This window comes from Arachis hypogaea, chromosome 15 (assembly GCF_003086295.3).
Source record: "Arachis hypogaea cultivar Tifrunner chromosome 15, arahy.Tifrunner.gnm2.J5K5, whole genome shotgun sequence".
In the NCBI taxonomy this organism is placed as follows: domain Eukaryota; kingdom Viridiplantae; phylum Streptophyta; class Magnoliopsida; order Fabales; family Fabaceae; genus Arachis; species Arachis hypogaea.
The window spans coordinates 62,618,139-62,639,207 of NC_092050.1; the positions used below are offsets into that span (position 1 = coordinate 62,618,139).

The following is a 21,069-nucleotide window of genomic DNA, read 5'->3' on the forward strand; positions in this document are numbered from 1 at the left end:
CCCCAAATCGGCTAAATATATTCTTCCTCAAGAAGTTGATTACTACTTTGTTGTCATTAGTTGCTGTTGCTATGGCTTCTACCCACTTGGATACATAGTCCACAGCCACCAATATGTAGCTATTTGAGTATGAGGATGGGTGATGACTTGCATCATCTACCCTTTTTTCTTGGGTAAAAAGAACCATAAAAGAGCATAATCTCATTTGATCATTGCAATTCATACATTATTTGATGAATATTATGGTACATTGCTTTGAAATGAGTTTGTGCTGAATTTCAGGTGAAAAAGACATCAAAAAAGGGGAGAAAATAACAAAACAAGCTGGGCGTGTGAAACTGGCGTGCCACTTGGAACAAACGCCACAAAATTGTATGGGCGTGGCACACCATGAGCTGGGCGTGGCACGCCAGTGTAGTTTTCCAGAGAGCAATAATGAAGGCCACTGAATGGGGCGTGGCACGCCAGGTTGGGCGTGGCACGCCTAACCTTCACATACTATGGGCGTGCCACTTTAGCCATGGGCGTGGCATGCCAGTTCATCACTCCAGAAGGGATCATCACCTGGGCATGCCACTTGGTATCGAAGGCGTGGCATGCTAGCTTCAAAAGTCACTTGGGCGTGCCACTTGATAAGCCAGGCGTGGCATGCCAAGCTTAAGAAGGCCACAAATGAATGGGCGTGCCACTTGAGCAGCATGGCGTGGCACGCTAGTACAAGATTCCAGAGAAGATGTTGAAGGCTAAAAAGGCCTGGGCGTGCCACTTGAGCATCTAGGCATGGCACGCCAATGTACAAGAAGGCCAAAGCAAAGGCTGGGCGTGCCACTTGGTATCGAAAGCGTGGCATGCCAGCTCAAGATTCTCACCTGGGCGTGCCACTTGAATGCTGGGCGTGGCACGCCAGCTACTGGAACCAAGAGGAACAATGGGCGTGGCACGCCAGACCCTGGGTGTGGCACGACAGTTATATTTTCCAGGGAGGGATATAGGAGGCCAACCATATGGGCGTGCCACTTGGTATCAAAGGCGTGGCACGCCAGCTACCATTCTCCACCCAGGCGTGCCACTTGAGTCTCAGGCGTGGCACACCATCATCACCAATCAACCAAGAGAAGACCTAGGCGTGCCACTTGAGTTTTGGGCGTGTCACGCCAGCGAAGGAGCCAAGCACACAAATGGGCGTGGCACACCAGACCCTGGGCGTGCCACGCTAGTTCAGTTTTCCAGAGAGGAAGTCCAAGCACACATAATGAGCATGGCATGCCAGACCCTGGACGTGCCACGCCAGTTCAATTTTTCAGAAGCAAGAAGAAGAGGGAGAAGGCCTGGGCGTGCCACTTGGGCTTGAAGGCGTGGCATGCCAGGCTATCAAAGGTTTTAAAAAGGACTGGGCGTGCCACTTGAAGTCGAAGGCGTGGCACGCCAGGCTACACAAGTGCTTAAAGAACCCTGGGTGTGCCACTTGGGCTCGAAGGCATGGCATGCCAGGGAGGCCAATGAAGGAAGGCGTGCCACTTGAAGAGTTGGGCGTGGCACACCAAGCCAGATTCACGTTTATTGAGTTTCTTTTCCCTCCAAATTGTATTTTCCTTTTCACTTTTGTAATTCCTTTATTTTCTAGTGCTAGGAGTAATATAAATACCCCCTGAAGATACTGAAAAAGGGGTTAAGCAGTTGGGAAGCTAAGTTATGGAGTGGAGTTTTTAGTTAGATTTACTTTTTCACTTTATCATCTTCTCCATCTCTTGTACTTTTCTCTGAGCTATGAGTAGCTAAATTCCCTCTCATTGAGAAAGGGAGCTCTGTTGTACTTGATGGATTAATGATAGTTAATTTTTTCTTCTCTTCATCTTCTCTTTGATTTGCTAGAAGGAATTTCGTTTTAATGCTAGTGTTCAATTATCTTGGAAAAGAGATTGAATGCAAAATGGGTTTCATGGAAACCTTGGAAAAGGAAACATGAAACCAAGCTAGAAAACCCTTCTCACACTTGAGTAGGATCTGGGTTTTGGTGTTTGGATATGGTGACATCTAATCCTCCCTCTACTTGGACCTATGATGATGTGTGGTATAATCAGGGACCAAGCATATCTCTCTTCATGAGCAATTTGACCAAGGAATTGGCTATTGATCAAGATCTGAGAGATCGAGTCACCAAGGGATTGGGGCTCAATCAATCATGATTGCCAAGAGGTCAATGAGTTGCATGATTGAAGAGGATATGAGCTGGATTTAATCCAAAGAGACAACATCTCCTGATCTCAATGAATTCCCCTATTCTTATCTTCCACTTTCTTTATAGCTTTCTTTACATTCTGCCAATCCCCATTCCCATTTACAATTAAGTCATTTAAATTTCTGCTCTTTACATTCTTGCCATTTCCATTTATGCACTTTACTGCTTTTCTTTACTTTCGAGTCATTTATAATTCTGCCCATTTATAATTCTGCAATCACAATCTATTCTGTTTAGCTTGACTAATTCACCAATTGATTAAAATTGCTCAAATCTACCAATCTCTGTGGATACGATCCCACTCCACTGTGGGTTATTACTTGACGATAATTTTGGTGCGCTTGCCAAAAGAACGGATTCATCATTTTTATAGGGGGAGTAAATTCGACTCATCAATGGGAAGGGACCCATGAAATCAATCCCCCAAACATCAAACAGTTCTTATTCCATGATGAACTTCTGTGGCATCTCATTCTTCTTGGGTAGGTTGCCAGCTCTTTGACACTCATTACATCTAGTCACAAATTCCTTTGCAGCTTTGAAGATGGTAGGCCAGAAAAATCCACACTGCAAAATCTTGGCTGCAGTCCTTTCTCCACTAAAGTGCCCTCTATAGGTAGATTGATGACCTGCATCATCTATCTCTTTCTCTCATCAAAAAGGGACATAAAAGTGATAAATCCTCATTGATTTAATGCATTGATAAGAACTATATCACAAGTTTTTGAGACTCTGCTTTGAAATGAGTTCTTGCTTAGATTTCAGGTGAAAAGAGCAACAAAAGAGGAAGAAAGCAAGCAAAGGTGTTGGGCGTGTGTGTGGGACGTGCCACTTCAAGTAAACGCAAGAATTTTTGACTGGGCATGGCACGCCGCTGTTGGGCATGGCACGCCAGCTATAAAGAGGCCTTTGAAGAGTTACTATGGGCGTGGCACGCCATTGCTGGGCGTGGCATGCCAGGCAGAATGTCCAGAGAAAGTTCTCCAAGGTCCATTATAGTGGACCTCGGAGAACCTTCTCTGGACATCATAACTGGCGTGCCACGCCACTGTTTGGGCGTGGCACGCCAGTTGTGATATCCAAAAAGGAGATTTGAAGAGTTACTATGGGTGTGGCACGCCAGAGCTGGGCGTAACACGCCAACTATATGGATCAGGAAGGAGTTCTTGATGAGTTACAATGGGCGTGGCACGCCAACTATGCTTTCCAGAAGAGGGTTCTTCAAAATTAACAATGGGCGTGGCACGCCATTGCTGGGCGTGGCACGCCAGTGATGTTTTCCAGAAAGGGATTTTGAAGAGTTGTCAAGGGCGTGGCACGCCAAGCCTATCCAACAAGCTGGGCATGGCATGCCAGGTCAAAGGCATGGTACGCCAGTACAATTGTCCAGAGGAGATAGAAAGGAGCAGCATCATTGGGCGTGCCACTTGGTACTATGCACGTGGCACGCCAAGTGTGAACCACACTCTCATCAATGGGCGTGCCACTTGGTACTATGGGTGTGGCACGCCAAGCTTGTGAGCCCAAACCATCATCATCAGCGTGCCACTTGAGTTCTGGGTGTTGCACGCTAGTTCATTCCTCTAGAAGAGAAGATTGAAGAATCCATCATGGGCGTGCCACTTGAAACCTGGGCATGGCACACTAGTTCACTTTTTCAAATGAGAAGGGTCAAGACCTAATCGAGGGCGTGCAACTTGAGACTCTGGGCGTGGCACACCAAGCTAACCATTAATGGGCGTGCCACTTGGTGTTTTGGGCATGGCACGCCAACCTTGTTTGCACCATGGGCATGGCACGCCAGTCATGGGTGTGGCACGCCAGCTCATTGGACCAGAACGGGACATTTATGCACCAACAAGGGCGTGGCACACCAAGTCAACCCTCCAGAGAAGAAGATTGAAGATTTTAATAAGGGCGTGCACGCCAGTTCAAATTGCCAGAGAAGAAGATGGAAGACTGCACCATAGGGCGTGCCACTTGAGACTTGGGCGTGGCACACCAAGTCAACTCACATCATAGGCGTGCCACTTGAGTTTTGAGCGTGGCACGCTAAGCCAATCACCATCATAGGTGTGCCACTTGGGACCTGGGCATGGCACGCCAAGCCAACCTTCACCTTGAGCGTGGCACGCTGTGCACACGCCACTCACATGCCACCAATGAATGGTTATTCCCTTTGTATTTCAATTGTAATTTTCTTTTCTTTTTATAATTTCTTAATTTCTAGTAATAGGAGTAGTATAAATATACCTTGAAGAGTACTGAAAAGGGGCTTGGAACTTTTACTTCACTTTTTACTTACTTTCATCTTCTTCCATCTCTTGTACTTTCTTCAAGCTTTAAGTAGCTAAACTCCCTCTCATTGGGAGAGGGAGCTTTGTTGTACTTGATGGATTAATGATAGTGAATTTTTTCTTCTCTTCATCTCTCTTTGATTTGCTAGAAGGAATTTTGTTCTTCATGTTTAGCTTTCAATCATCTTGGAAAAGAGGTTAAATGCAATTTGGGTTTCATGGGAACCTTGGAAGAGAAAACATGAAACCATGCTTGAAATCCCTTCTCACATTGAGTAGATCTGAATTTTGGGATTGGACATGGTGACATTAAAGCTACCCACTACTTGGATCTATGAGGATGTGTGGTAAAATCAGGGACCAAGCTTATCTCTCTTCATGAGCAATTAGAATAAGGAATTGGCTGATTATCAAGATTTGAGAGATTAAATTACCAAGGAATGGGATTCAATCAATCATGATTTCTAAGAGGTCAATGAGTTGCATGATTGAAGAAGAGATGATCTGAAATTAATCCGGAGAAAGCAATATCTCGTAATCCCAATGAACCTTCCCTATTCTTATCTTCCCTATTCTTTATAGCTTTGTTTAATTTATGTGAATCAACCCATTCCCCCTTTTACAATTCAGTCATTTATATTTCTGTCATTTACATTCTAACAATTTATCTTTATGCTCTTTACATTCCAGCACTTTACTATTTTCTTTATCTTCAAGTCCTTTACAATTCTGTCATTTAATTTTCTGCACTCAACACTTATTCTTGATTAGCTTAACTAAATTACCCTGCAACTAAAGTTGTTCAATCAATCAATCCTCGTGGGATCGACCTCATTCTCAGTAAGTTTTTACTTGACGATAATTCGGTATACTTGCCGAAGGAATTTTTGTAGTGATACATCAATTCTGTCCATCAAGTTTATGGCACCGTTGCCGGGGATTGATTCTGAATTGACAATAATTAAGTTGATGGGTACTTAGATTAAGCATTTTCTTTACTTTGTTAAGCACTTTAATTTCAGTTCCTTATTTTCTTTATTTCTTCTAGCACTTGAATTCTCAATTGTCCATTATATATATTGCCATTTTAACAGAGGCACACTAACTGTTTGATGCTTTGCATCAACCAATTTTGACTTACCCACCCTTCTACCAAGAGGGTGTTCATCTTTGCTTTGGATTGTGTTATGTTGTGTATGACAGGGAGGAGGGGAGCTATAACCTCTTATGATTCTGAACTTGAGAGAATATTTCTAAGATTGAAAAGAGAGGTAGTGGCAAGAGGAAAAAGGGTAGTTGGTGAAGAAGAAGAAAAGAATCCAAACCAAACACATGGAGGTTGCAGCACATCAAGAGGAGGTTATTGGCAACCATGCCCCCCCCCCCACAAGAACGAAGAGTACTAGGCTCTTTTATCAACCCCAATCCTAGGAATTGTGGGAGCAACATCTTGAGACCCACCATTCATGCCAATAAATTTAAGCTCAAACCACAGCTATTCACCCTTGTTAAGAATAATTGCTCATTTGGAGAAAATACTCAAGAAGATCCAAATCAACATCTGACCACCTTCCTAAGAATCTGTGACACAGTGAAGGCTAATGGCATTCACCCTGACACTTATAGACTGCTTTTGTTTTCCTTCTCTCTTAGGGACAAAGAATCCAAGTGGCTCAAATCCTTTCCGAATGAGAGTTTGACAACTTGGGAAGAAGTGGTGAACAAGTTCTTGGCCAAATTCTACCCTCTCCAAAGAGTTATCAAGTTGAGGACTGAGGTACAAACCTTCAGGCAACAAGATGGGGAGACTCTCTATGAAGCCTGGGAGAGGTACAAGGAGCTAACAAGGAGATGCCCTCTGGATATATTTAATGAGTGGGTACAGCTGCACATTTTCTATGAAGGATTGTCTCAAGAGGCAAAAAAGGCCTTCGATCACTCTTCAAGAGGTTCCCTTAATACCAAGAAGACAGTTGAAGAGGCCATAGATATCATGGAAATTGTGGCCAATAATGAGTACTTCTATGCATCTGATAGGAACCCAAGGAGAGGAGTGATGGAGCTAAACCAGATGGATGCTCTGCTGGCTCAGAACAAGGTAATCACAGCCCAACTTGTAGCTCTCACCAAGCAAATAGAGAAGAATCAGGTCTCAATAATTAACACTCAAGCACCAGTGCAAGAAGGAGCTAGTCCAGAAGTTGAATATGATTGGGAGCAGGCCAACTATGTGAACAATCCACCTAGACAACCATATGACCCCCATGCTAAAACCTATAATCCAGGTTGGAAGAACCACCCACACTTTGGGTGGAGAAACTAACAAACCCAACCCCAAGATCATAAGCCATACCGCTCTAACCAGTACAACAACCCCAGCCATGAACCAAACAATCATAGATCCTACCACAACTCACATAATGCCCCCTTCCAACCCAATTGACAACCACACAGCAACCACCATCAAAATCCAATCAATCGCAATATATCATCTTCAACCTCACAACCATGCAATGACAATGGCAAATTTGCAAGGTTGGAAGCCATGATTGCAAGGATGGCAGAAGATGATGCTGCAGTGAAACAAGCACAAACTGACAAGAAGTTGGAAGCATATCAAGAAGAAGTCAGATCCAATTTAAACAACCAAGGAGCAGCAATCACAAAATTGGAAGCACAATTTGGATATCTATCCAAGCAAATACCCATGTTTACAAATGCATTTTCCAGTGATACCATAACCAATCCAAGGGGGAAATGCAAGGCCATCACATTAAGAAGTGGGAAAATGGTGAAGGAGGCATCTTCAAGCCACAACCTACAAGGGGAAGAGGCTGACAAGAACTTAGAAATCAAAGAGGAAGAAGAGATATATACTCCTACCCCACCAAAGGAAGTCTTGAAGCCCTATGTACCAAAAGTACCCTGCCCACAGAGGCTAGGAAAAGATGGAAAGGACAGCCAGTTTTCTAGGGTCTTGGAGATTTTCAAGAGGCTCCAAATCAATATCCCTTTTGTTAAAGCATTAGAGCAAATGCCACTCTATGTTAAGTTTCTAAAGGAGCTCATGACCAAGAAAAGGAACTGGAGAGAAAAGGAAACTGTAGTGCTTACAGAGGAATGCAGTGCCAACATACAAAAGAAGCTTATCCAAACGATAAAAGATCCTAGAAGCTTTCAAATCCCATGCATCATAGGAGACATTAGCATTGAGAAAGCATTGTGTGATTTGGGTTCTAGCATCAACCTTATGTCCTTGGCCATGATGAAGAGAATGAGAATTGAAGAGGCAAAGCCAACAAGAATGGCACTTCAACTAGCAGATAGAACATTCAAGTTCCTCCATGGAGTAGTGGAGGACTTGTTGGTTAAGGTGGGAGACTTCATCTTTGACGAGCAGATATTTTATATGCTTTTTGGCATCACTTTCATATAGTTTTTAGTAGTCTTTATTTAATTTTCATTAAGTTTTTATAGGTTTTAGTGTTAAATTCATATTTTTGAATTCTACTATGATTTTTTGTGTTTTTGTTTAATTTTAGGTATTTTTTGGCTGAAATTGAGGAGCTGGAGCAGAAGTCTGATTCAGAGACAAAGAAAGCAATGTAGAAGCTGTCTAGATTTGACATGCCTGCATTCGTAAGAGCTTTTTTGGAGCTACAGACATCTAAATAGAGCGTTCTCAACGGCTATGGAAAGCTGACTTCTAGAGCTTTCCAGAAATATATAATAGTTTATGCTTTGTTTTGGATTAGAAGGCCCAAAACTGGCGTCCAACGCCAGCCTCCTGTCCCCTTCTAGGCATCTAGTGCCCAAAAGAGCAGAGACCAATGTACAAACGCCCAAAGAAGACCCCTGCGTATGCGAAATCATGATCGTTCATTCCTTGGTAATGGTGTCAAAAACTTTATACGCACGTTCATAATCTTAATTCTTTGTCACAACTTTGCACAACTAACCAGCAAGTGCACTGGGTCGTCCAAGTAATAAACCTTACGTGAGTAAGGGTCGATCCCACGGAGATTGTCGGCTTGAAGCAATCTATGGTCACCTTGTAAATCTCAGTCAGGAAGATTCAGTTGGTTATGGAGATTTGATAATTAAAATATAATTAAAATATAAAATAGGATAGAAATACTTATGTAATTCATTGGTAAGAATTTCAGATAAGCGTATGGAGATGCTTTTGTTCCTTCTGAACCTCTGCTTTCCTACTGTCTTCATCCAATCCTTCATACTCCTTTCCATGGCAAGCTTTATGTAGGGCATCACCGTTGTCAATGGCTACATCCCGTCCTCTTAGTGAAAATGGTCCAAAATGCGCTATCACCGAACGGCTAATCATTTGTCGGTTCTCGATCATACTGGAATAGGATTCAGTAATCCTTTTGCGTTTGTCACTACGCCCAGCACTCGCGAGTTTGGAGCTCGTCACAGCCATCCCTTACCGGATCCTACTCAGAATACCAGAAACAAGGTTTAGACTTTCCGGATCTCAAGAATGGCCGCCAATAGTTCTAGCCTATACCACGAAGACTCTGATCTCACGATCAGGAGGCTAAGAGATACACATTCAAGCTTGTTTGCATGTAGAACGGAAGTGTTTGTCAGGCACGCGTTCATAAGTGAGAATGGTGATGAGAGTCACATAATCATCACATTCATCATGTTCTTGTGTGCGAATGAATATCTTAGAGAAGAAATAGGCTTGAATTGAATAGAAAAACAATAGTACTTTGCATTAATTCATGAGGAATAGCAGAGCTCCACACCTTAATCTATGGTGTGTAGAAACTCTACCGTTGAAAATACATAATTGATAATGGTCCAGGCATGGCCGAATGGCCAGCCTCCCCAAATGGCATATGAATTCAAAAATAGGGAAAAAGACCCTTAGTACAATAGTAAAAAGTTCTATTTATGCTAAACTAGTTACTAGGGTTTACAAAAATGAGTAAATGATGCAGAAATCCACTTCCAGGCCCACTTGGTGTGTGCTTGGGCTGAGCATTGAAGCTTTCACGTGTAGATGTCTTCCTTGGAGTTGAACGCCAGTTTGTAACTTGTTTCTGGTGTTTAACTCTGCTTTGTAACCTGTTTCTGGCGTTTAACTCCAGAATAGGACAAGAAGCTGACGTTGAACGCCCGTTTGCGTCATCTAAACTTGGGCAAAGTATGGACTATTATATATTGCTGGAAAGCCCCGGATGTATACTTTCCAACTCAATTGAGAGTGCGCCATTTGGACTTCTGTAGCTCCAGAAAATCTACTTTGAGTGCAGGGAGGTCAGAATCCAACAGCATCTGCAGTCCTTCTTCAACCTCTGAATCAGATTTTTGCTCAAGTCCCTCAATTTCAGCCAGAAAATACCTGAAATCACAGAAAATCACACAAACTCATAGTAAAGTCCAGAATTGTGATTTTTATTTAAAAACTAATAAAAATATATTAGAAACTAACTAAATCATACTAAAAACTATGTAAAAATAATGCCAAAAAGCGTATAAATTATCCGCTCATCACAATACCAAACTTAAATTGTTGCTTGTCCCCAAGCAACTGAAAATCAAATAGGATAAAAAGAAGAGAATATACTATAAATTCCAAAATATCAATGAAACTTAGCTCCAATCAGATGAGCGGGACTAGTAGCTTTTTGCCTCTTGAATAGTTTTGGCATCTCACTTTATCCATTGAAGTTCAGAATGATTGGCATCTATAGGAACTCAGAGTTCAGATAGTGTTATTGATTCTCCTAGTTCAGTATGATGATTCTTGAACATAGCTATTTTATGAGTCTTGGCCGTGGCCCTAAGCACTTTGTTTTCCAGTATTACCACCGGATACATAAATGCCACAGACACATAATTGGGTGAACCTTTTCAGATTGTGACTCAGCTTTGCTAAAGTCCCCAATTAGAGGTGTCCAGGATTCTTAAGCACACTCTTTTCTTGCTTTGGACCTTGACTTTAACCGCTCAGTCTCAAGTTTTCACTTGGCACCTTCATGCCACAAGCACATGGTTAGGGACAGCTTGGTTTAGCCGCTTAGGCCAGAATTTTATTCCTTTAGGCCCTCCTATCCACTGATGCTCAAAGCCTTGGATCCTTTTTACCCTTGCCTTTTGGTTTTAAGGGCTATTGGCTTTTTTCTCTTGCCTTTTGGTTTAAAGAGCTTTTCTCTTTTTCTGCTTGCTTTTTCTTTTTCTTTCTCTTTTTTTTTTGCCATTTTCTTTTCTTTCTTTTTTTTTTCGCAAGCTTTTGTATTCACTGCTTTTTCTTGCTTCAAGAATTAATTTTATGATTTTTCAGATTATCAATAACATTTCTCCTTTTTCATCATTCTTTCAAGAGCCAACATATTTAACATTCATAAACAACAATATCAAAAGACATATGCACTGTTCAAGCATTCATTCAGAAAACAAAACGCATTGTCACCACATCAAAATAATTAAACTAGTTTCAAGGATGAATTCGAAACCATATACTTCTTGTTCTTTTGTTTTTAGAACAGTTTTCATTTAAGAGAGGTGATGGATTTATAGGACATTCATAGCTTTAAGACATAGACACTTAGACACTAATGATTATATAGTAAAGACACAAACAAAAATAAAACATAAAGCTCAAAAACCGAAAAACAGGAAAATAAGAACAAGGAGATTAAGGAACGGGTCCACCTTAGTGAGGGTGGCATCTTCCTCTTCTTGAAGAACCAATGGTGCTCTTGAGCTCCTCTATGTCTCTTCCTTGTCTTTGTTGCTCCTCCCTCATAGCTATTTGATATTCTCTAATCTCATGGAGGATGATGGAGTGCTCTTGGTGCTCCATCCTTAGTTGTCCCATGTTGGAACTTAATTCTCCTAGGGAAGTGTTGATTTGCTCCCAATAGTTTTGTGGAGGAAAGTGCATCCCTTGAGGCATCTCAGGGATTTCATGGTGAGGAATTTCCTCATGCTCTTGTTGAGGTCCATGATCTCTTGTTTGTTCCATCCTTTTCTTAGTGATGGGCTTATCCTCATCAATGAGGATGTCTCCCTCTATGTCAATTCCAGCCGAATTGCAGAGGTGGCAAATGAGGTGAGGAAAGGCTAACCTTGCCAAAGTGGAAGACTTATTAGCCACCTTATAGAGTTCTTGAGGTATAATCTCATGAACTTCCACTTCATCCCCAATCATGATACTATGGATCATGATGGCCCGGTCTATAGTAACTTCAGACCGGTTGCTAGTAGGAATGATTGAGCGTTGAATGAACTCCAACCATCCTCTAGCTACAGGCTTAAGGTCCAGTCTTCTCAATTGAACCGGCTTGCCTCTTGAGTCAAATTTCCATTGAGCTCGTTCCACACATATGTCCATGAGGACTTGGTCCAACCTTTGATCAAAGTTGACCCTTCTAGTGTAGGGGCATGTGTTTTCTTGCATCATTGGCAAGTTGAACGCCAACCTTACATTTTCCGAAATGAAATCTAAGTATCTCCCCCGAACCATGGTAAGCCAATTCTTTGGATTTGGGTTCACACTTTGATCATAGTTCCTAGTGATTCATGCATTTGCATAGAACTCTTGAACCATTAAGATCCCGACTTGTTGAATAGGATTAGGGAGAACTTCCCATCCTCTTCTTCTAATCTCTTATTGGATCTCTGGATATTCGCTCTTTTTGAGCTTGAAAGGGACCTCAGAGATCACCTTTTTCTTGGCCACAACTTCATAGAAGTGGTCTTGATGGACCTTTGAGATGAATCTCTCCATCTCCCATGACTCAGAGGTGAAAGCAATTGCCTTCCCTTTCCTCTTTCTTGAGGTTTCTCTGGCCTTAGGTGCCATTAATGCTTATGGAAAAACAAAAAGCAATGCTTTTGCCACACCAAACTTAAAATGTTTGCTCATCCTCGAGCAAAAGAAGAAAGAAAGAAGGAGAAGAAGAAGAAAAATGGAGGAGAGGGAGAGAGGTGTGTATTCGGCCAAGGGGAAGAAGAAAGAGTTGTGTTGTGTGAACATGAAGAAGGAATGAGGGGTTTATACAGGAGTGAGGGGAGGTTTAGGGTTCGGCTATTAGGGTTGGGTTTGGGAGGGAAAAGAGTTTGAATTTTGGAGGTACGTGGGGTTTATAGGAAAGAGTGGAGGGATGTGAGTGGTTAAGAGGTGATGGGGAAGAGTGATTGAGGTGATTGGTTAAGGGTATTTGGGGAAGAGGGTTATGAAAAGGTGTGAAGAGAGAGAGAGTTAGGGTAGGTGGGGATCTTGTGGGGTCAAAGATTTAACATCCCTGCTCTAATTAGGCGTGCAAAATGCCCTTTATATACAATACTGGCGTTTAACGCCAGACCGCTGCCTATTTTTGGCGTTAAACGCCCAAATGTAGCCTGTTTCTGGCATTTAACACCAGGTTGATGCTTGTTTCTGGCATTAAACGCCAGCTTGGTGCTTGTTTCTGGCGTTAAACGCTAGACAGATGCTTGTTTCTGGCGTTTAAACGCCAGAATGCTCTTCCTCCAGGGTGTGCTTTTTTTTTTTATGCTGTTTTTCATTCTATTTTTGATTTTTCAGTAGTTTTTGTGACTTCACATGATCATCAACCTAAATAAAACATAAAATAGCAGTGAAAAATAAATGGATATAAATGAATAACATTGGGTTGCCTCCCAACAAGCGCTTCTTTAATGTCAATAGCTTGACGATGAGCTCTCATGGAGCCTTACAGATGTTCAGAGCATTGTTGGGACCACCCAACACCAAATTAGAGTTTGAATGTGGGGGGTTCAACATCAAACTTAGAGTTTGGTTGTGGCCTCCCAACACCAAACTTAGAGTTTGACTGTGGGGGATTTGGTTGACTCTGCAGTGAGAGAAGCTTTTCATGCTTCCTCTCCATGGTTACAGAGGGAGATCCTTGGGTTTTAAACACAAGGTTGTCCTCTTTCAGTTGAAGGACCAACTCTCCTCTGTCCACATCAATCACAGCTTATGCTGTGGCTAGGAAGGGTCTTCCAAGGATGATGGATTCATCCTCATCCTTTCCAGTGTCTAGGATTATGAAATCAGCAGGGATGTAAAGGCCTTCAACCTTTACTAACACGTCCTCTACTAGTCCATAAGCCTGTTTCATGGATTTATCTGCCATCTCTAATGAGAATTTGGCAGCCTGTACCTCAAAGATTCCTAGTTTCTCCATTACAGATAGTGGCATTAAGTTTATGCCTGACCCCAGGTCACACAGAGCCTTCTCAAAGGTCATGGTGCCTATGTTATAGGGTATTAAGAATTTACCAGGATCCTGTTTCTTTAGAGGTAGAGTATGCTGAACCAAGGCATTTAGTTCCTTGATGAGCAATGGAGGTTCATCCTCCCAAGTCTCATTACCAAATAATTTAGCATTCAGCTTCATGATTGCTCCTAAATACTGAGCAACTTGCTCTTCAGCAATGTCTTCATCCTCTTCAGAAGATGAATAGTCATCAGAGCTCATGAATGGTAAAAGGAGGTTCAATGGAACCTCTATGGTCTCTAGATGAGTCTCAGATTCCTTTGGTTCCTCAAAGGGAAACTCCTTATTGGTCACTGAACGTCCCAGGAGGTCTTCCTTACTAGGATTCATGTCCTCATCCTCCTCTCTGGGTTCGGCCACACCAAGTAAGGTTATGGCCTTGCACTCTCTTTTTGGATTCTCTTCTGTATTGCTTGGGAGAGTACTAGGAGGAATTTCAGTGACTCTTTTACTCAGCTGGCCCACTTGTACCTCCAAATTTCTAATAGAGGACCGTGTTTCATTCATGAAACTTAGAGTAGTCTTAGATAGATCAGAGACTATATTTGCTAAGCTAAATGGACTCTGCTCAGAATTCTCTGTCTGTTACTGAGTGGATGATGGAAAAGGCTTGCTATTGCTAAACCTGTTTCTTCCACCATTATTAAAGCCTTGTTGAGGCTTTTGTTGATCCTTCCATGAGAAATTTGGATGATTTCTCCATGAGGGATTTTAGGTGTTTCCATAAGGTTCACCCATGTAATTCACCTCTGCTATTGCAGGGTTCTCAGGATCATAGGCTTCTTCTTCAGAAGATGCCTCTTTAGTACTGTTGGATGCAGCTTGCAATTCATTCAGACTCTGAGAAATCATATTGACTTGCTGCGTCAATATTTTATTCTGAGCCAATATGGCATTCAGAGTGTCAATTTCAAGAACTCCCTTCCTCTGAGGTGTCCCATGATAAACCCATATTTTATGATATATATTGTGCTCAATTCAAGAGATTTATTGAATCCTTCACCCACTTATTCATGAAAATTGCATGGTTTTACTTTCCCTTCCTTATTATGTGATAATATGTGAAATACATGTTTCCTATGCTTTAAAATTAATTATTTTAATCACCCTTTATTACCATTCGATGCCGTGATTTGTGTGTTGAGTAGTTTCAGATCTCCTAAGGCAGGAATGATTTAAAGGATGGAAAGGAAACATACAAAAATGGAAGGAAAGCACAAAATGGAGTTTTTGAAGAAACTGGCAGCGACGCGAACGCATGGACGACGCGGCCGCATGCCCAGTGCGAAAAGACAGCGACGCAAACACGTGACTGACGCAGACGCGCGCCATGAGCAGAACACAGCTGACGCGGACGCATGACCAAAGCGAACGCGTGATAAGGAAAACTCCAGATGACGCGACCGCGTGACCCACGCGGACGCGTGACAGACGCCACGCACCAGAAATTACAGAAAACGCTCCCAGCGATTTCTGAAGCCCTTTTTGGCCCAGATCCAAGTCCAGAAGGCACAGATTAGAGGTTATGAAGTGGGAGAATACATTCATTCAGGGAGATCTCCAATTATTCACTTTTCATAGTTTAGATGTAGTTTTTAGAGGGAGAGGTTCTCTCCTCTCTCTTAGGTTTTAGGATTAGGATTTCTTATTCAATTTAGTATTCCAACTCCTTATTAGGTTCAATATTCCTTTACTTTATATTTCCCTTTTGCTTTCAGATATTTTAATGCTTTCCTTTAATTACTTTTGTTGCCAAATTGGCTTATGAACCATTCATGTTTATATTTGATTTTCTATTTAATATGATTTGAGGTATTTCAGAATTATGATTGCTTTCCTTTATTTACATTAATAATTTACATTTTCTTCCTTTTTGCTTGGTTGATTAATTGGTAACTCTTGAATTGTCAAACTCATCGTAATTGATAATTGTTATTTTTACCAATTGAATTAAACTCCAATAACTCTAGTCTTTTCTTAGGAATTGACTAGGACCTGGGGATCAAACTAATTGGTCCACTTGACCTTCCTTTGCTTTAGTAAAGGCTAACTAAGTGGGATTAAAATTCAATTCTCATCACCATTGATAAGGATAACTAGGATAGGACTTTTAAAATTCTCATACCTTGCTAAGAGTTTATTTTACAGTTGTTTATTTATTTTAATTGTCATTTAAATTACTTGTTCTTTACTTTCAAAACCCTAATTTACAAAACTCAAAACCAATAATAAGAACATACTTCCCTGCAGTTCCTTGAGAAGACGACCCGAGGTTTAAATACTTCGGTTATCAATTTATTTAGGGGTTTGTTGCTTGTGACAACCAAAACATTTGTAAGAAAGGAATTCTTGTCGGTCTAGAAGCTATACTTACAACGGAAACTTATTTGTGAAAATTCTAGATCGCGCGAGAGTTCCTCTCTTCAAAATGGCGCCGTTGCCGGGGAGCTGTAATCGTGTGCCTTATTATTGGTTATTGTAAATATTTTTCTTTTATTTGTTTAATTGTTTTTTTTTTTGTTTTTCCCTTTTTACCTCTTTTAGCTACTATGAATTCTCACCCCTCTCGCTTTGAGTTTGGTTCTAATATTGTTGAAGGGAACGGAAGTTATAGCAGGAACATGCATCATGGTCAGCAAAATCAAAGATGGATGGAGCCAAGAGGATTTGATCAACCCTTTGGGCAACAACACCCTCCAAGATATCATGGACAAAGACCATTCTACAATGCATACCAAGCTGATAGATATGGTGGACCTCCTGGTAGTTACCAACAAGCCCCACCCTGTGCCTATAGACCATCCTCTCAACATAACTTTGAACCACCACACTCACAAGCTCCTTTTCACCATTCACCACCGTATGATCCTTATTTATCCCAGTTCCAATCCAATTACTCCCAAACACCACCACTTCCCTATGTACCATGTCCAAATCCATCACCTCGAGAATCACAGGCTCGCCTCAAGAAAACAGTAGATCAACTTTATACAACCCTTCATCAGCTTGAGCAAGCAATACATCAATTATCTTCCAGACGTTTAAACCCTCAAGGAACTCCAATAGCTTTATGTGGAGAATCTAATGACAAACGTAGCATGAAGGAGACACTAGAAACCCCAGTGGGCAGCAATGTGCATAACTTTGTTCTGGAACAATTGGAGGAAGCTTAAATTATCCAAGAAGAAGAAGCACTGATTGAAGATTTAGGAGATGCTGAACCTCCATGGGAATCCAAAGTTGTGAAGAATTTCGTCAAGGACGTTACAATTGATGCTAAGGAAGGTAGTGCACAACCCCCGAAGCAGGTACATGAAGAACTAGACGGAATAACCCAAGACGCAAGTTTCCTTGATGATGATAGTCTCAAGTCAAGTTCTCCTAGTAATGAACTTGCATCCGCAAGTGAATTCTCTGAGATTGAAGAACCTTATCCAAGTGAATACGAAGATGATGCGGAGGTAGATTTCTCTCAACCTCCAGCTTATGACTTAAGTGATGAGGAAGACATAGAAGACTTTGATCAGGACACATATGCATTTGAAGAATTTTGCAAAGAAGTGGAGAAATTCACAGAAGATTACAAGGGAGTAGAACTTACAGAACCACTGGAAACACCTATCCCAAGGCCATTACCACCCAATACAAGCTTCAAGTGGGTATAATCCTTAACCTTTAACTTTATTTTTCCACTTGAATATGGTTTGCTTGAAACAGATGGCCAGCTTAGAGCTCTCTGCGGCTTTAAGAGTAAGAGGAAAATGGCTCGTACTGAGAGCTAGTGCACAAGGTTCAATAAGGTTCCACACTTCAACTCGAAGTGCACGGATTGGTATCATGTTCAATCGAATGGATCTCGGGAAACGTTTGGTCATCTTGGTGAGAATACAATTTCTAAGCCGCCCGGATGGAAGAATATAGATCAAGACAAAAGCGGATTTAAAAGCAAAGTTTGGGATCCTGGAAAATATTCTGAAATTCGTCACCCCGGGAGCCTGAGAATCTATTTGAAGCTGCTCAGAAGCTTTACATGCCTAGTTTGGGACCCCAGAGGCTGTTGGCATTCCAAACATTGGTGGAGATTTCTGGATGAATTTAAGCACAAGCCACCATAACAGGAAGCTCATCTAATGTCCAACTTAAGGACTTTAACTAAAAGTGCTAGGTGGGAGACAACCCACCATGGTATGATCGTTCCTGTTTCCATTTTATTTCGTTTTGTTTATTTTTATATTGTTTTATTTTCATTGAACCTGGATAGTATTCGTAAGCATTTGAATTAGCATTACATACTGCATAACTGCATAATTACATAGAAAAAGGAAGGCGTGCGACGCGATCGCATCGCTCAAGCGTTCACGTCAGTTGCGAAAACCACCTCCCACGCGTCCGCGTGAACTGGAAATCAGCGTAAAAATCTAACGCCCAGAAATCTGAGCTGGAATCGTGCGGCTGTTGTGCGTTTAGCACAAAACGGCCCACGCGTTCGCGTCCCTGACGCGAACGCGTCACTTGCACAAAACCTATCCCACGCGAAAGCGTGAGCGACGTGTTCGCGTTGCGTAGATTGCAAACACCCCAAAGGAGACAGGGAGTTGTGCTGAAATGATGCTGGAATTGTGCGTTTCGCACAAATTCCAGCGACGCGGTCGCATGCCTCATGCGACCGCGTCATTCATCCTTTTTCCTATTTCATGCGATCACGTCACTCAAGCGATCGCGTCAACCCCATTCCACCCTAGCCACGCGATCGTGTGCCCCACGCATTCGCGTGGATTCAAATTTGCTAACACCAACCTCCCCTCCCTGCACCCCAGCCCTCACCCAACACCACAACACCATCCCTACTGCTACCAAGGTTCGCCGCCGCGCCACCCTACGCCGCCGCAGCACCATCGCAACCACACCCCCGCCATCTCTCAGTTCTTTAGCTTAGTTCATACGCCTACCAGGTTCCACCAAATGCCACCTTTCTTTCATTCATAGTTATTTGCATTTTTTTAGTTTATGTATAAATTTAGGATAGTTAGAGATGTATGTTGTAGTGGATTCTAGGTGGTTAGGTAGCTAGGATGTGGTTAGTGGATTTAGGCCTGATTCATTGCGCTGTTGTTGCTACTTGTTTTATAATTTTTGCAATTCTGCTGTTGCTGTGATGTTAGTGTTGTTCATATGATGTTCTTACTGTTCATACTGCTATTGCGACTGCTCTTTCATGTTCATATTATTTATATCTATTTGCAGTATTTTTTAATTTATATGAACTATTCTGCTTGCTGTTTATTTTCCGGGAACATCCAATTTTAGCCGGAATGCTGCCCAATTTTCTGTAAATCATTTTGATTCTCATTCATGTATTGGTTTTGGCATTTTCAATTTTCCTTAGCTTTTACCAAACCAATTCATGAATGCACGGGCCAACATTCTTATTCCTTTTATTTTCCCGGTTAATAAATCACATTATTGTTGATTAGATTTCAATTTTCGCTATTGGTATATCTATATGAATCGTCAACAACTTGATTTCCTTGCTTGAAAATGAGTTGTCTGTTGCTTCAACTTGTGAAATTCTTGTTACTTAGAAACCAATCATCATGCCACTTACTCTGACTTTCTTTTTACTAACTCACGGATTTTTGCTTTCTAACCTCTTTTTCAATTTAAAACCACTTTTAACTTTCTAACAACCCCCTCTGCTTTTTGACTCACTCTTTACTTTTACTTTTTAACTCAAGGCATGATTATGGTTTTTCCTAATTAACATGAATTCTATTTATATTACATTTTGGATTGAGATTTCTCATCTCAGCTTTTTAATTCCGAAACAATCCAAAATGCACAATTCTTCAACTCATTTCATAGTCTACTGCTCCTTTGCCACTATGTGCTTCTCTTGTTATTTTCCTACTTGTTTCCCTGTTTTTGTTATATCCTAGATTTCTATTTTTTAGAATGTCTGACACTCAAAGAAAGGGAAAAGGAAAGGCAACAACTGGCAAACGGAAAAGAGGTGAATCCTCTATGTCTCTCCTGGAGCTTATGGATGATGACTCCTGGCGGGAAAAAATTTTACCCCGCAGGAGAAGGCTGACCAGCTCCTCCCTGCCAATGATCCAATTAAGTTTGCAAACCAATACTGTGAGCTGAAGTATCCAGTGTTTGCTACCTCCAGAAATCTGTACCTGGAGAGGACTTTGAAAATTCCAGAAGAACTACAGCAGTCACCTCCGATCAGATCAAACAAAGAGGCTGGTTCTTCTTGGAGAGAAATTTGACTGAGGTGAATGCTTCCTGGGCAAGAGATTTTTACTGCAATTATTTCAAGACTTCCCTGGATGCAGTGCACCTTAGAGGGAAACAGATACTGGTCACTGAAGAGGCCATTGAGGATATTCTGTGCCTTCAGCCTAAGTCAGATAAGCCTGACGGTTACCAAAAGGCTGAAGAGGATATGAGGTTTCTGAGATTCGACTGAGATGCTATCAAGGAGAGGATAGCCCTTGACCCTACTGTCCCATGGGTCATGGGTAAGATCACCACCATGCCTAAAGGAATCAAGCGGATATACTTGAATGATGAGGCTCGGCTCTGGCACCAAATCCTGAGTAATTTTATTATGCCGAGCACTCATGAGACAGAGCTGCCTGCTGCTATGATCACCCTCCTCTGGTGTGTGATGGAGGGTAAGGACCTGTATCTGCCTCGTTTCATCTGGCACTATATGGCCAGGGTCCTTGTCAGAGGCACCCTCCCCTTCCCTTATCTGGTCACCCAGCTAGGCCGTCGAGCTGACGTGCCTTGGGAGGATGCTGATGAGAAGCCACCTGCTGCGGACTGCAAGAAGATCATTCCTCACAGCAGGAACTTTCTGGCTTTAGGCTACCGACCTTCATTCCTTACTGTTTCTGATGAGACAGCCACACCTTCAGCTGCCCCCTCTTCTTCCACTGCTGCACCTGCCCCGCCCACTGCACCTCCAACTGCCCCTGAGCCTATTTACCATTTAGTGCATCGACTCTTCGCCCGCTTGGATCGTATGGAGCGTCGCAACAAGTGATGCTATGAGCACGTCAAGTTGATGATCCATTCCAGTGGCGACATCCCCTCCAAGCCTGACACCCCTTCTGATACATCTGAGGTGGAGCAGGACGATCACGAGGAAGAGACACCCACCCCGGCGGGACTAGAGCAGGCTGCGTCACAGCAGGAGGAGCCACAGCAGATTCAGGCCGCCGATACAGAGATTCCTATCTAG

At 42.2% G+C, this 21,069-nt stretch overlaps 1 protein-coding gene across 1 annotated transcript; it reads left to right on the top strand.

Moving 5' to 3' along the window:
* Window positions 1-7,081: 7,081 nt before the first annotated feature.
* On the top strand, window positions 7,082-21,069 carry LOC112748518 (uncharacterized). Its single transcript, XM_025796751.1, has 2 exons — window positions 7,082-7,909; window positions 20,962-21,069. The coding sequence occupies exons 1-2, from the start codon at window positions 7,082-7,084 to the stop codon at window positions 21,067-21,069; spliced, it is 936 nt and encodes a 311-aa protein (XP_025652536.1).